This window comes from Phocoena phocoena, chromosome 21 (genome assembly GCF_963924675.1).
Source record: "Phocoena phocoena chromosome 21, mPhoPho1.1, whole genome shotgun sequence".
Classification (NCBI taxonomy): Eukaryota; Metazoa; Chordata; class Mammalia; order Artiodactyla; family Phocoenidae; genus Phocoena; species Phocoena phocoena.
The window spans coordinates 5,622,249-5,637,922 of NC_089239.1; the positions used below are offsets into that span (position 1 = coordinate 5,622,249).

General features: G+C 34.8%; 1 protein-coding gene across 1 annotated transcript in view; it reads left to right on the forward strand.

Annotated features, from left to right (window-relative positions):
• LOC136141916 (A disintegrin and metallopeptidase domain 3-like) overlaps positions 1–15,674 on the forward strand; it is a 116,732-nt gene that overhangs the window by 66,685 nt on the left and 34,373 nt on the right. The window contains 4 exon segments of the mRNA XM_065900072.1: positions 508–694; positions 11,423–11,521; positions 14,261–14,456; positions 14,947–15,041. Coding sequence (XP_065756144.1) covers positions 508–694; positions 11,423–11,521; positions 14,261–14,456; positions 14,947–15,041 — 577 coding nt within the window.

A 15,674-nucleotide genomic window follows, 5' to 3' on the forward strand; every position in this document is an offset into this window, starting at 1 on the left:
TATTCATGTATATTAATTATTATTATATATTATATTAATATATAATAATATATTAAATATTATTAATAATATAATAATTATAATATAATTATATTCGTGTATATTAATTATTATTATATATTATATTAATATATAATAATATATAATAATATATTAAATATTAATATATTAATAATATAAATAATTATGATGGTGTTGTCAATAATAATGAAAATAGTAAATAGTGAGACATACTTAAACGAGCTTTTTGTGTGCCAAGCACTGTTTTGTTTAATGTATTCTAAATCATGTAACCTTAACATCCTCTACTTATTAGATGTCTGTTATATTGAATTATAATAGAAACGAACTTATTCTTGCATTACTAATTGTATTAAAAATAAAGCACTCTCCCGTTTTGGCTATTCTCTAAGTGAAGTAGTACAGAATTCATAGTACGTTATTGAAGGAGTATTACTTTGATACTGATTTTATTCCTTTTAACTGAGGAATATAATTTAATTTCAGACGTTCCCGTGGTGTAAAGTTTTTTAGCAGTTGCAGCATGGATGAATTCAAACATACAGCTTCACAGCCTAAATTTGAATGTCTTCAGAATCGAACAGTTTCAAAAGTGGTTCCACAAGGAAGAGTTTCAGTTTGTGGCAATGGAGTTCTAGAACCGCCAGAGCAATGTGATTGTGGTGGGCCAGAGGTTGGTGAGAAACATTAATAGCTTATCTAAAGATTTGTTTCTGTAGTCTTATAAATATAGTTGTGATATAAGTGGAAGGACTTTTTTTTTTAATGTTGCACCATTTTATCAAATAGCTAAGATGGGGAGATATAAGGCATGTGATAACTGGCTCATCCTGAATTTGAAACATTTGAAGAATTTAAGTTTGGGGTAAGTGCAGTGTGGTTAAAGAAGTAGATTTTCCTTGTTGTGTAAACATTACCCACCTTTCTGTATCATAAACATCAGTTCCAACAGTAGTATAATTATCACCTAAATCATCCCTGAATTCCTCCAAAGTGCCTGAATTGGATCACTGAGTTATTAAATGTATGCTGTTGTTCACCTCCTCATCTCCTACTTTCAGTTCTTGCATGTATAGAGCCTCATTTATTTTAACTTCGTTTTGCAGAATTGGATTAATCACAATCCTTGGTTTGTTGTTATATTTAGCTGTTTGCTATTTGTCTTCTTGTTTTTCATTTGTGATTGGTAAGATAGCTAATCATTGCATTTTGTTGTTGTTGCCTTCATATACTCGTGCGGTGATTATTTTAATGTTTCATATTTGCTTGCTGAGATGTAAGCTCTAATTGTTAGGAGCTAAAATCTGTATATTCTGATTGCATTATAATTTTTAAGTGAATGACTCAAATCTTCTGTATATTTTTACTAATTTTGTTTGCCTGAACTTTCAGCACTCGAGAAATAATATTGATATCTCCAACTATACAGTTGGATTTGCCTAATTCTCATTATCATTTACTCAATTCATATTTTATATATTTTGTATTTCTTTTATATGGTGTAAATTTATTTACAATTGTTGTACCTTCTTAGAAATTTAATACTTTACCTTCAAATACTGAATCTCTTTATTTCTAATGTTGACTTCTGTTTTCATGTCTATTTGGTCTGGTATATATCTGTATATCTGTATACATATTTTATGTCTATATCTATGCACACACTAGCTTCCTTAAATTAGTATTTCCCTGATATTTCTCTCTTCTCATTTAGGTTTTCTTTACTATTAAGTTCAGTATTTACCTTAGGTTTTAATTTATAATTCAGTCTGTTCTTGATTTATAAGATTAACTCAAATATTATTGTGATTAATACTTTTACATATTTTTAAATTAACTAAAGTCCATAGTTTATTCAGATTTCCTTTGTTTTTACCTAATGGCATTTTTCTGTCCCAGGATCTTTTCCAGGATACCTCATTACATTTAATTTTCTTATGCTCCTCTAGATTGCATATTTTTATAATTTTAGTTGTCTCAAAATTTTTATATTTTCTATATTCAATTTGCCACATTTGTTCTTAATTTAATTTTTGTTGAATCTGTTTATTTTGTTTTCCTTTCTTCCAGTATTTCTTTTAGTGATTTAGTCTATATGTACTGTTTATTTTCCTTTAGTGATTATCTTTGTATTTTTACCATAGATGTTTAATGGTAAACATCTATCTGGACCACCTTCTTTCCAGATCACAGTGTTTACAACCCAATTAACTTTCTTGTAAAATACTCTTGTAAAATATTTCATTTCTTTACATTAGAAAGTACTATGAAGAATTTATTCAGAAAATAGTTGCTTTATTTTACCTTCCATTCCTTTTTATCAGTGTTTTTGTATGTCGAAGTTTCTTTCAGAAATAATCTCCCATTTAATTATAATTTTCTTTAAAATATATTTTAGTACAGTTCTCTCTATAGTAAACTCTGCCCACTTTTGTTTAGCAGTAAATATTTATACCATTCCATTATTTCACTGTGATATATAATATATATGAAATATATACAGGAAATATGGATGAAGAGTGTAATACATAGATACTTAACAAGCACCTGAATACTTTGCACTAAGGTCAAAACAATCCTTACCTCTGCCAAAGAATTTCTTTGTGTGTCCACTCTCAATATGCCTCCTTTTCCCAATCATCATTTAGAATTTAAAGGTATCATTTCAGTACTTTCTTGTCATCATAGTTTTAGTTTTACCTCCTATTTTCCCATCTTTATACAAGATAGTTTGATTAACTGTGTTCTACTATCATATAATTGGCAATCATATGATTTGTGTCATTTGCAGCTTGGTCTTTCACCCAGTATTGTACTTGGAACATCCATCAACTTTTGAATGTAGCTATATTCCAATTGTTTTCATTGCTTTTAGTATTGAGTTTATGAAAATTTCAGTTTATTTATGCATTATTTGTGAAATGAAAACTTAAGTTTATTTCAATTTATGGCTGTAAAGACTCAGTTATTTATGAATTTTCTTGCACATGTTTCCTGCTGCACGTGTGCCTGCGTTTCGCTAGGGTGTGTGTGTACCAACAAGTGAATGTGCTGTGTCATGAGGTATACGTGTATATATAACTTTGAGGATATCTTACTTACTTTGGGTTTTCCTATGGTTGAATGGTCTTTTCATGTCTTTTACACATTTGTCTGTCATTTCATTCGCATTCACTTGTATGAATTATCAGGAATTTATCACCAATATGCTGGAAGGCTAGGATGTATGCTTCAGTAAACTAAGTTTTTTCGGCATGAGACAAGTCTTATAGAGAGGACCTTCAGTGACCTAGTAGTTTAGGTAAAGGAGTAGGTGGGCTATTTCTGTTTCTTATGGGTGTACAGCTTCCTGTTTGTGGACTTTACCAGTGTCAGAGGCCAATCTGTTTATAGTGGAACTTTCCCAGGAAAAGTTCTTCACTGAACCATGGGATAAAGTTCATAAGTTCCAAATTCCAGGAGCCAGTGGATATCAGGAAATTTAGGGCCATTGGATGAAATCAGCTGTGTAGGTGATCAGAGATGCCTGCGGTTGCAGGGGGTCCTAATCAGTTACAGTGCCCAGTGGCCGGGGTTTTTTTCCCTTTTATCCGGGACTGCTTTCAATGATTCTTCTGGCTGAGCTCCACCTACCCCCATTGAAATGTAACTGCTTGTTTTCTAAGTCAGTATAGATGGATTATTTGGATTGTAGAGTCTGTCTTTAGTCATATATGCTTAAATAGCATGGGATGCAAATTTTCTCAGTTGCAGACCATTCTAAAAGTGTTATGATTTTGACAGAATACCTATACATTCAATAATATTTCACACTGGTATAATAATATTTCAGATTTGGTATAATCCTGAGATGACATATTATTGTGGGGAGGAGAGTAAAGCGGTGCTCCAAGTCTTGCCTAATGAAATTGAAGTGAACTTCGTCAGCTTCCCAGAATGGAAGTTTTTACTGCTAGTGAAAAGTACTAGCAGTATCCAGTGCTATATGCTAAAGGCCAGTAGTGGCAAAAATTATTTTAATTATTGTTGATTTGTTAATCACTCTGGGAACAATGGTTTCCACTTCTGTTTAAACCTCAGTACTATAATGTATGGCTCTAATTACCTGTGACTTCCTCTAGCCAGACAGTACTTTTTTTTTTCTCGTTTGCAACACTTTACAACCTTGAAACACTTTAGGAGTATAGGCAGTTCTTAGTTTATCACCAACATACATCACGTCTGAGACCTGAGAACAAATTTATCCAATGATAGAGACTAACAAAAGAACAAAAATATATAAAAGACGTAAAACAAACTAATGGCCAGGGTAGTTCATTGTTTAATAAGCTCAGACATACACATTTGCAGAAATTTTAACTGGCTCTAAAGTTACTTGTAGCTGCTTGTGCGTGATGTGGACCATAGAACGTCCATGGCCTGCCCCAGCTAATTGCACAGTACTGAGTATCCTTGGCTTTCAAGGTGGCACCGTTGCCTGACTAGATGTGTAAATATCATCCATTTAGGAGTACTTGATTAGTATGATTCATGTCTGCTGTGCAGAGGAATTGCTGTGTCATATCTGGAAAGGTGTCTATTGCAGTCAATGTCAAACAATACCCTCGAGAGGAGATTAGGGGCTAACATGCTGTATTTGTGAGGACTGGCCTTGTCCATTGCCCTGGGCTGTGTGCCCTGGATTTCCTTTTCTCACTTGACTGTAACTGGTAGAAAAGACACATTTGCCTGTCTTCCTCGGTCCCAAGTGCTGGAAACACTAGGTCTTGTTTTGGAGCCCAGTCTTGGATTATAAGTGGATTGCAAGTGTCTCAGAACACATAGATGTGTTATAAATTGTTTTCAATATCTAAACTTGCAAGCTGATTTTGATCTTTGGGGTCTAGTGAGATACGGAAGAAAGGTTTTACTATAATTTCCACCACCACACACCAAGTGCCTTCGGTCTGTAACTGTGCATCATATCTGGAACTGCCATTGCTATTGGAGCCACTGCCATGTTTCGCTTATATAAGCCACCTTTTACTGGCCAGGCAGGGCTATTATAAGAGGACAGATTTTCCTGAGTATCCCTGCATATGCTGTGTCCGTGATCAAGACAGTGATCTTCTGACCAGCTGCCTTTCCCCTTCCTATTCCTTTCTCCCTCTCCTTCCCACTGTATCTTGTGCCGCGTCACAATAACAATGTAGATAGGCCAGGATAGCTATGTGGCTTCCAGTCATATACTCGTCCCTACTTCCACGGTCTTAATCGTAGCATTTCCACATTGAGAGCGTCCCTTAAAATCAAGAGAACTGTTACGTTTATGTAGAATATCTATCCCCATCATCTCTTCAGCATAAATCTATTATTTGTGACTGTTCGGGTATGTGTTAGCCCTAAAGAACCCACCAGAAATGTATGTGATTTGAGAGCATTTCCAAATCTAGTAAGAATATTCTTTCAATCTCACCCCTGGGGACTTCCTGGTACTATAATGGCCTGTGCTCAGGATAGATGAAAAGCTTGACAACTTGGCTACCATCACTTCTCCAATCCATCTTGACCAGTATATATGGCTTTCATTTCATGTGGATGAAACCCTTTATTCTTGTCCTGTTTATTGTTGAAGGAGGTAAGATCTGTGTACAGAGTGGGTACCAAACATTTGGGGTGAATGCCAATCAAATGGTATCATGTCAGACAGGATAGTCTGCCAACAGTAAATACATGGTGTCCAGGAATAATTCCTGCTCACAGCCCAAACCTTAAAGTACCATGGCTATTCTGTAGCCCAGTAGTGAGAGAGACTTTCTCCGAAGGGCAGACAAACAATTTCCTCATTAGATTCTCTCTGGCCTAATATCCATGTCTACATGAACATAGGACTCAGACTTGAACCATTGATTTTTCTGTCCCTTGGCCTGCAGGAAATTACATTTAGCTTTTGCCAAGGTGTCCATTCTGGGTAGTTTATTGCCCAGTTCCTAAATAGTTTTTCAAAGATTATTCCTGCGATACAAGAGTATGTTCAGTTGTCTCTGATAGCCTGTTTGCACTGTGTGGATGAACTGATTAATCTGATTTGGGTCACTATTTCATCATCTGGGCACTCTCAAGTCTTCATTTAAAATCCAAGATGGAGTGACAGTGGACCTAAGGGAAGAGGTAGCTTGCCCCACTGGATTTCAAGGGTATGTATTGGAAAATGAGAATTCATCTTGGATAGGCCACTGTTTTATTATAGCTGTAAAGACTGTTAAGAGAAACAGGGGCATCCCTCGTGGCACAGCGGTTGAGAATCTGCCTGCCATTGCAGGGGACACAGGCTCGATCCGTGGTCTGGGAAGATCCCACATGCCGCAGAGCAACTGGGCCTGTGAGCCACAACTACTGAGCCTGTGCATCTGGAGCCTGTGCTCCACAACAAGAGAGACCGCGACAGTGAGAGGCCCGCACACCACGATGAAGAGTGGCCCCCGCTTGCCGCAACTAGAGAAAGCCCTCGCACAGAAACGAAGACCCAACACAGCAAAAATAAATAAATTAATTAATTAATTAAAAAAAACAAAACAAAAAAAAAACGAAAACAAGACACCAGGCCCCAAATGGAGTCCCTTATGCTAAACCTCACATCACCAAATTGAGAGATGTACCTTAACTACACTTTTGGCTCTTCCAGAAATGGAATCTTAAACCAGTCAATCAGGAATCACCTGGCCAGCACTAGTTAGGTAATCTGCCTGATAGACCCCTGCCATCCCCTAAAGGAAAGTAACTTTGCAATAATCAGCCCACCTTTTTGCCAGTATAACTTCCTTGTTCCCACTCCCTTCTGCCTATAAAAGTCTTCCATATTTTACAGCTCTTAAGAGTTTCTTTCTTTTTTTTTTTTTACTTTTTTTTTCTTTTCTGGCCATGCCGTGTGGCATGCAGGATCTTAGTCCCCTGACCAGGGATCAAACCCGTGCCCCCTGCAGTGGAAGTGCAGAGTCTTAACCACTGGACCACCAGGGAAGTCCCGTGGAGCTTCTTTCTAACTGTTAAATTGGATGCTGCCCATTTTGAATCAGTTTTTGCTCAAATAAACTCTTAAAAGTTTTAATATGCCTCAGGTTATCTTTTAACAAGACCTACTGCAGTAAGCCCCGTTAGGTCTTTACATTCTCTTTCTCCACATCCATGTCATTAGACAGTGTGTTCATTGACCAGTGGTGCTTAGAGCATGAGGTTGGTTCTGAAAGTGACTGAGTGACTTTGAAGCCTTCATATCCAGCAAAACTTACATGGATCCATAATATGCTATTTGGATGAGACTTTATGACTTCACCAGGCTTTTGCCTAAGCACATCTCTAATTTCTTTCTTTTCTTACTCATTGTAAGAACATATCTCAGTAAATTTGGGGGTGACTAAACCGGTCTTGATCACCAGGACTTTTCTATCTATAGTTATGGCCACCAGCAGAAGGGAAGTAGTTTTTATTTTCTTGAAAGTATAGGTGGGTGAACAGCAAGCCCAATAAACTTTGTTTCGTGTCACAAGACCATCACTTCCCACTGATGGAACCTTTCAGGGGTCTCAACAACAGTGGTCAAAAACCATTTGCCCTCACTGTCACTGAAGACTTTACTGAACAAGTCTGCTTCTGCATACCATACCTGGCCAGATGATCCACAGGACCTATCTGCCTTTATGTCCACAAAGGCATTGTGATCTTGTCTTTTCTTGTCTGCACAGAGACTCATGATGTGTCTAGGTGGCCTTCATTATACTTATTTATATTTTCTTTCTGACTTGCTGAGTTTTTGAATTTGAGTGATGCTACACCTGATTAAATGTGGAAAATATGTAGAACGTTTACATTACCACAGACAGTTTTCCCTTACCTCATCCAAGTCAATCCCATAAATATCTAAACTTCTAATTTCTGTCACAACACATTCATTGTACTATTAAGTTTGTAACAAAGTGTCCAAATGCTTTCCAAAATGGTTGTAATATTGTGCATTCCATCCATCTATGTATAACAGTGGCGGTTGTTCTGAATCCTCACCACTTTTGTTACTGCCAGTCTTTTCCATTTTAGCCATTTCAGTTTGTGCTAGTATCTCATTGCAGTTTTAGTTTGTATTTTCCTGATGACTAATTATATGGGACAGTATTTCATGTGATTATTGGGCATTCATATGTTTCCTTTTTAAAATGTCTGTTCAAATATTTTGCAAAGTTTAATGGGGTTGTTTGTCTTTTTATTATATACTTACAGGAATTCTTAATATAAACTATACACAAGCCTTTGCCAGGTTTTCTCCCAGTATGTGGCTTAGCTTTGTGTTTTCTTAATGATATCTTTCAAAGAGTCAAAGTTTTTAATTTGATGAAGTCCAGTTTATAATTTTCTTCTTTGATATATTATGCTACTTGTAGCCTATCTATCCTAAATTTGTGAAGCTTCCTTGTAAATGTTCTTCTAGAAGTCTACAAATTTTAGTTTTTATGTGTATGTGTATGATCATTTTGAGTAATTTGTGGCACTTTGTAAGTTAAGGATCAAGGTATATTTTTCTCAAGATATTCAATTGTTCTAGACCCATTTGTTGAAGAGACTGTCCTTCCCCCATTGAATTACCTTGGTACATTTACTGAAAAACAATTCATGACATACTTTGTGTTCCAATAATCTACATATCTATCCAGTACCAGGTCTCCTTATCCTAATGCACAAAATCAGGTAAAATATATCTTCATGTTTGGTTACTTCTTTCTCAAGATAGATTTGGGTATTTTAGGTCTTTATATTTCTATATAAAATTTTAAATCAACTTTTCCATTTCTACCCACCCCCTAAAAAAAAAAAAACTTGAAATTTTAAAAAAAATCTAAAGATGAATTTATGGAGAATTGAATAGTATACATAATGTGTTTTTCAAACCATGAACATGGTATATTGTTCCATTTATTTAGGTGTCTGTAATTACTTAAATTTAACCCTAAGTAGTTCATGTTTTTGGATATTATTGTAAGTTGCATATTTTTTTTAAAAAATTCAATTTTCAATGCACTTTGCAAGTATATAGAAATAAAATTAAATAATGAAAGTTGTTGATTCCTCCTGTAGTCAGCTTAGCATTACTTTGAATGACTGGTTTATATTTTGGAAAATACCTGCAAAATGCCTAAGTCAAAATTATCAAATAACCAGTAAATATCTGAAAAAGAGGATGCTTATGGTGTTTATTCCAGAAATAGAGAAATGTTTCAGTATTTTTCAACATATATCATTAAAGTAACAGAGAGATAAAAATTACAAGATATTAAATATTGAAGAAACATTTGATAAAATGTTTGGACTAGGAGTAAAAGAATGTTCTTTGATTTCTCAGATTTCTCAATGATAAACCACAGTTACCTATGTTACAAAGTCCTCACTTCCAGTCCCATGATGGAATTCCATTTTTAAACTACATGTCATAAAAGGCCAATTTCTAAGCCTGGTATTTAGTCTAGGTTTCCATTATACACTGAGTATTGTCCAAATATGTTTTGCACTGTAGTAGGCTTTCTCTTTGATTCTAGGTGTTAGAGATTTCCCTTTCACGTCATTGATTTTTGTTTTATTTTCCCCAATGTTAATGTGTTTAATCTTCCATCTTCACTAAATTCTCTTGATAGTTTTCATTAAAATGTTTATATTGTGAAACATAACACATTCTTCTTAATAATGAAACATGAAAATTAAAAAAGAAAGAATATCATCTGATTCCTGTAAATATTACAAAGTGTTATATAGTAATAGAATTTGGGATATACTTTAATAATATGCAATTAATGTAATTGAAGACATTATATCTAATTTTATATAGGACATTATATGAGTATCCAGGTATAATAAACTATCAGGAATAACTTATTATTCTATAAACACAACTGATAATTTAATTTTGGGGGGAAAAGATACATTATTATAGTTACTTTTACAACATACTATTCAAAATATTTAATGTCAAATAAAAATACATATATACACACATATATGTATATATATAACACAAAACTTTTACACACACACTGTACCTTCACATATTTACTGGGGTTAGGGTGGAGGAAAGTTTTATACATAAACTTTTAGAACAAATACCAAAGAAAGTTGGCAGTTGTCAGATTTCACAATATCATAATAACAAAAAACTAAAAAAAAAAAAAAACTGCCAAAATAGAAATAAACTGTCATGACAAATTGTAAAACACTGTAAAATATATTAGTGGCTAGGGGTTAACATCATTAATATAAAAGTGCTTACAAATAAAGGGAATAAACAGAAGACTACTTCAACAAAAAGTATGCATAAAAGTATAAATCAGATTGTGCAGATATGTAAAATGTTCAGCACATTAATAATAAAACTAATAAAATTGAAACAGATATAAACACTTAGTAATTTGTGCCTATCCACTTTACTTATTTATTTATTTTTATTTCCATAGGCCAAGAAAAATGTCATTTTTTTTTTTACATCTTTATTGGAGTATAATTGCTTTACAATGGTGTGTTAGTTTCTGCTTTATAACAAAGTGAATCAGTTATACATATACATATGTCCCCATATCTCTTCCCTCTTGCGTCTCCCTCCCTCCCACACTCCCTATCCCACCCCTCCAGGCTGTCACAAAGCACCGAGCTGATCTCCCTGTGCTACGCGGCTGCTTCCCACTAGCTATCTATTTTACGTTTGGTAGTGTATATATGTCCATGCCACTCTCTCACTTTGTCACAGCTTTACTTATTTTAAAATATTATCAGTCTTCTTTAACATCACTCTTACACTGAATAGATAACTATATAGAAAGAAGGAAATAGTGTATATTATGAAGAGCCTTTAATATTTTTAAATTCTTTGACCTAATAACTTCTAGAATCAATCTTTCATATACAATCTTAGAGCTAAAAAATGACAAATTTTCTTTGAAATGTCATTTACAATGATAATATGCTGTTGTAATTTAGAAGCTCTATTTTGTCACATCCAAATATTATTACATATTCACAGGATGATATCTTGAAGAGACTTGATAAGATGGGTAACCACTTAAGATGTAGTAAGTGAAAAAAATCTCAAAATTTACAATTCCTATATTTATGAACACAAAGATTGAAATAAATTGCATTACATTTTTAACAGTTCAAATTCTTGAGCATGGAACCATGAATAATTTCATTGCCATCTTTTTTTTCTATATCAAAATATATTATGTTTAGGTATATATATTAAGTGGTGTTAAAAGTAGATACAGAAGTAAAAATTATACTGTGATTGTAATTAACTTAGAGACATACTTTAGTATATTATGACAATAAATAAAATGATTTATTTTATTGAAAATTCCTTTTATTTAAATTGATTGCATTTGCTTTTTAGCAATGCTCTCATAAAAAATGCTGTGATGCTGTAACATGTTTTCTGATTGGAGATGCAGACTGTGGTACAGGACCATGCTGTGACAGAAAAACTTGTCTGGTAAGTTTTCAAAATATTGCCTTATTTTCTTTCATGAAATTTTTATATTCTTTTGGGTGCGTTTTGTAGCACTTTTTTTCTGCTTTTATTTTTACTCATGTTTCAAATTATATTACTTTATGTACTCGATTCATACACAGTTGATTTCAGAACTGAGAGAAGGTCCTTAGATCTTTTTCAACCTCTTTCGTAGTGCTGCCTCTTACTGTATTGTTTCAATCTCTGCTCAAGACCCATCCTCTTATTGCATTTAATAACAATTCCAGATAATTTGGATGCTGTGAGTTCCTCTTGGTCGTGCCTGAATGTAGCTCTTCGTGATTGAACGACTTATGACAAAATTATGAATAAGCCACCCAACACACACTTGACATGCAATATTTGAATAAACAGACAATAATAATTAAAATGCCTCATTTTGAAAGTAGCAGAAAAGGAATCCATATAGAATAGTCAGCAATATGTAGCATATCTAATAGTGAAGATTAGCTTTGGCAAGACCCTGGAAGTGACTGACTGAACCCTTGACTTCCCTTGGGAAGTTTTCCATTCAATTTTCCTTCATGGCCACATCTGATAGGAGACTAGGTAAAATCTCTGTTCTAGGGATTGCTTCATTTTAGTGACTCACCGTTTTTGTGTCACTTTCAGGGGTCTATGACAAACATAAAGACTGATTAATGAGAGGTTTTGCTGCCAAGTTTGTTTTTTCTTTGTCCATGAAATCTCTCCAAACATTATTTTACTTTGCTCTATGCATGTTCTTTTTCACCCAGTGGGCTAGTTTTTAAAGTCAATGGTCATTTGTTTCAAGGCACATGAATGTAGAGGCCAGCCTAGGGTTTCCACGTCTTAGCAATAAACCTTGCTGCCCTTTCCTTCACCAGAGCTCTCATCTTAGTCTTTGTCTCCAAATCAGTGGAAATGAGCAGTCAGACATTTCTAAGCAGTCCATTGCCCTCTGCCTACATCTCAAAGGATAATTCTTTACAACAGAGGTAATTGCTACATTTGGTTGAATGAAAATTCATAGTATAAGTTACTAGGGAGGGCTTCAGGGTAACAGCTAAATGTCCTATGTTAGTTCACATTAATTTTATTATGTATTATAGCATAGAATTTGGCTTTTGCTGTCATTTAAAGGCTCACAGGTGCCTTACACTCTGCTCTCTTACGGGTGGCCATAAGCTTAAAAGGCTTTCCATTTTCTTCTCTGTCCACTTCCAGTTAGGCTAGTTTCCACTGACTTCTGTCTGCAATTTAGTGATCTGATCCAGTTTTTTCTTATAAATTTTCATTTTAGATGGACACAAGTCCAAGTGAAAAGACATGGAAGACCAATAGTCTAACCAGCTGTTTTTCTGACACGTAACAGTGATTAATATGTTTTTAGCCAGTACCCAGACATTCCTATATGAAATTTAAGAAACTGTGATTGGTACTGCATAACACCAGTTATTATGGGTCCGTTGTATCTTGATCAACAGCCAAGCAAAGAATAACAAACACTTACGAAGCTTAAGTAAGGCGTGAGTCTAGCTTTGTGCTCAGGTGAATCTTTGTTTGGAAAAGGAGCAACAGGATTCTTATTCTGCATCTGTTGGATATCCTTGCCTTTTTGCTGGCAGTTCTCAAATACACTTTTCCTGTAGGCAGTACAGATAGCTCATTGAAGTTCCTGGCTTTTCTAGTCCATAGTGTGTGATGTTTCAGAAGAGCAGAGGGATCCTCTGTTTCCCAACATTCATCTCCACCCCTGGTCGAGGCAGAAACCCTGACCCACCACTACGTTCTAAGTTAAATTCCCACCACTGTGTCTAGGGAGAAGGGTTCTGATTATCATCCTGAGTCAGCAGCAGTTTCATGTCAGCTATAAACTCCTCATGGTGGAAGTGGAGTTAGTCCTGAAAGGAAAATTACTTGAAATGCAAAAAGGATAAAGATGTCCATTAAGAAACATTTTAGAAACATGGCAAAGACTGGCATCTGAGTTAGTTAAAACATCTCAGGAGTGCAACTAATTAGTCACCAAGAATCAAAAGCTGGAAAACAAATACACGTCGTTTTATATCAAATATTTTCTATTTATCTTGAAGTAAATATTCAGGATAACCAGAGCATTTTAACTATGAGAACTTTCACCAGAGCCATTGTTTTAAATTGAAGCGCAAATCACACAATAAAGAATTAACCGTTTTCAAGTGAAAACGGTTCAGTAGCATTTAGTGCGTTCACAATGCGGTGCAACCACCTCGACCTGGTTCCATAGCAGGTTCCTCATCCAGAGATCCTGACCCGTTATGCACTTGCCTTCCTTTCTCCCTTCCCCTCAGTCCCTGGCAACCAGCCATCTGCATTCTGCCTCTATGGATTTACCTACTCTGGACATTTCATATAGGTAGAACCATACAATGTGTGACCTTTGTGTCTGGTTTTCTTCACTAAATACAGTGTTCTGAAGTTTCAATCACCTTGTAGCATAAACCAGTACTCTATTCCTTTATGTGGCTGAATATATTCCATTGTCCATAGGACAATTTGTTTATCCATTGATGGACATTTGGCTTCTTTCTGATCTATTCCACCAGAACTTTTAAGTAAATTCATAATTTAACTTTAAATACTTACAAATGTATTAATGATGGAAATGATAGTTACAAATACAATCCTCCTATTTAAATTTGTATATTTTGTTTTACTACTTTAAGAACAAATATTTGGTTTTCTTTTGTCTCACAGATAGCTGAAAGAGGACATGTATGTAGGAAAAGCACGGATATGTGTGATTTTCCAGAATTTTGCAATGGGATAGCTGAGTTTTGTGTACCTGATATGAAATCTGCTGATTTAGAACTGTGCAATAATAAGACTGCCTTTTGCTATCACGGAGTATGCCAAGATACAGATAAACAGTGTGCGGAGTTGTTTGGAAAATGTAATGGTTGTATTTTTTTTCTGAGGTTTATTTTTAAACTATATTTGTTTCTTAAGTCAGTAATACACCCTATAGCCATAATAATAATTATTGCTTAAATCTAAATTTGGAGATAAAACTGCAAAACAAAGCATCGTTGACCTATGTCAGGAGGTAGAATAGATCTAGTGAGTATGAGACAAAAAGAATAGGCTATTAGTCAAGTTTCAGGTGATTGGTGGAAATGGCGTAGACTATTAGAATTGCAGATAAGTGAGCAAATGATTGTTTTACTTCTTAATCATTTATGGACGATAATAACAATTTCTATTCTCGAGTAGGTAGTTTTTAGTTAAGTGTTTCTCCTTCATATATAGCCAGTAGATGGCACCCAATATTTATAGTAGATGACACTGCCTGGGCTTTGTTGTCTAAATGCCTTTGTATAAATTTACCACGCTTTTAATTTTTTTTTTAAGATGAGTAATTGAAACTTTATTTATATTTTCAGTTTCGAAGGGGGCTTCTGCTCTATGTTCACAAGAAGTGAATATGCATACAGATGACTTTGGAGACTGTTATGGTCGTTTTTGTAATTATCGGTGCGTATTTAGAAAAATACACATTTTCCAAATGCACTGTGTGGGTATGTGTGTGTACTGCAAAGAATCACTTAATACAAATGAGAGATGAATATAGTATATAAAGATAAATTTATATGGTGCACTTCGTAAGATGGTGTATGTTCTTTTTTAAAAAAAATTTTTTAACATCTTTATTGGAGTATAATTGCTTTACAATGGTGTGTTAGTTTCTGCTTTAAAACAAAATGAATCAGCTATACATATATCCCCATATATCCTCCCTCTTGCGTCTCCCTCCCATCCTCCCTATCCCACCCCTTTAGGTGGTGACAAAGCACCGAGCTGATCTCCCTATGCTATGCAGCTGCTTCCCACTACCTATCTGTTTTACATTTGATAGTGTATATATGTCCATGCCACTCTCTCACTTCGTCCCAGCTTACCCTTCCCCCTTCCAGTGTCCTCAAGTCCATTCTCTATGTCTGCATCTTTATTCCTGTCCTGCCCCTAGGGTTCTTCAGAACCTTTTTTTTTTTTAGATTCCATATACATGTGTTAGTATATGATATTTGTTTTTCTCTTTCTGACTTACTTCACTCTGTATGACAGACTCTAGGTCCATCCACCTCACTACAAATAACTCAGTTTCATTTCT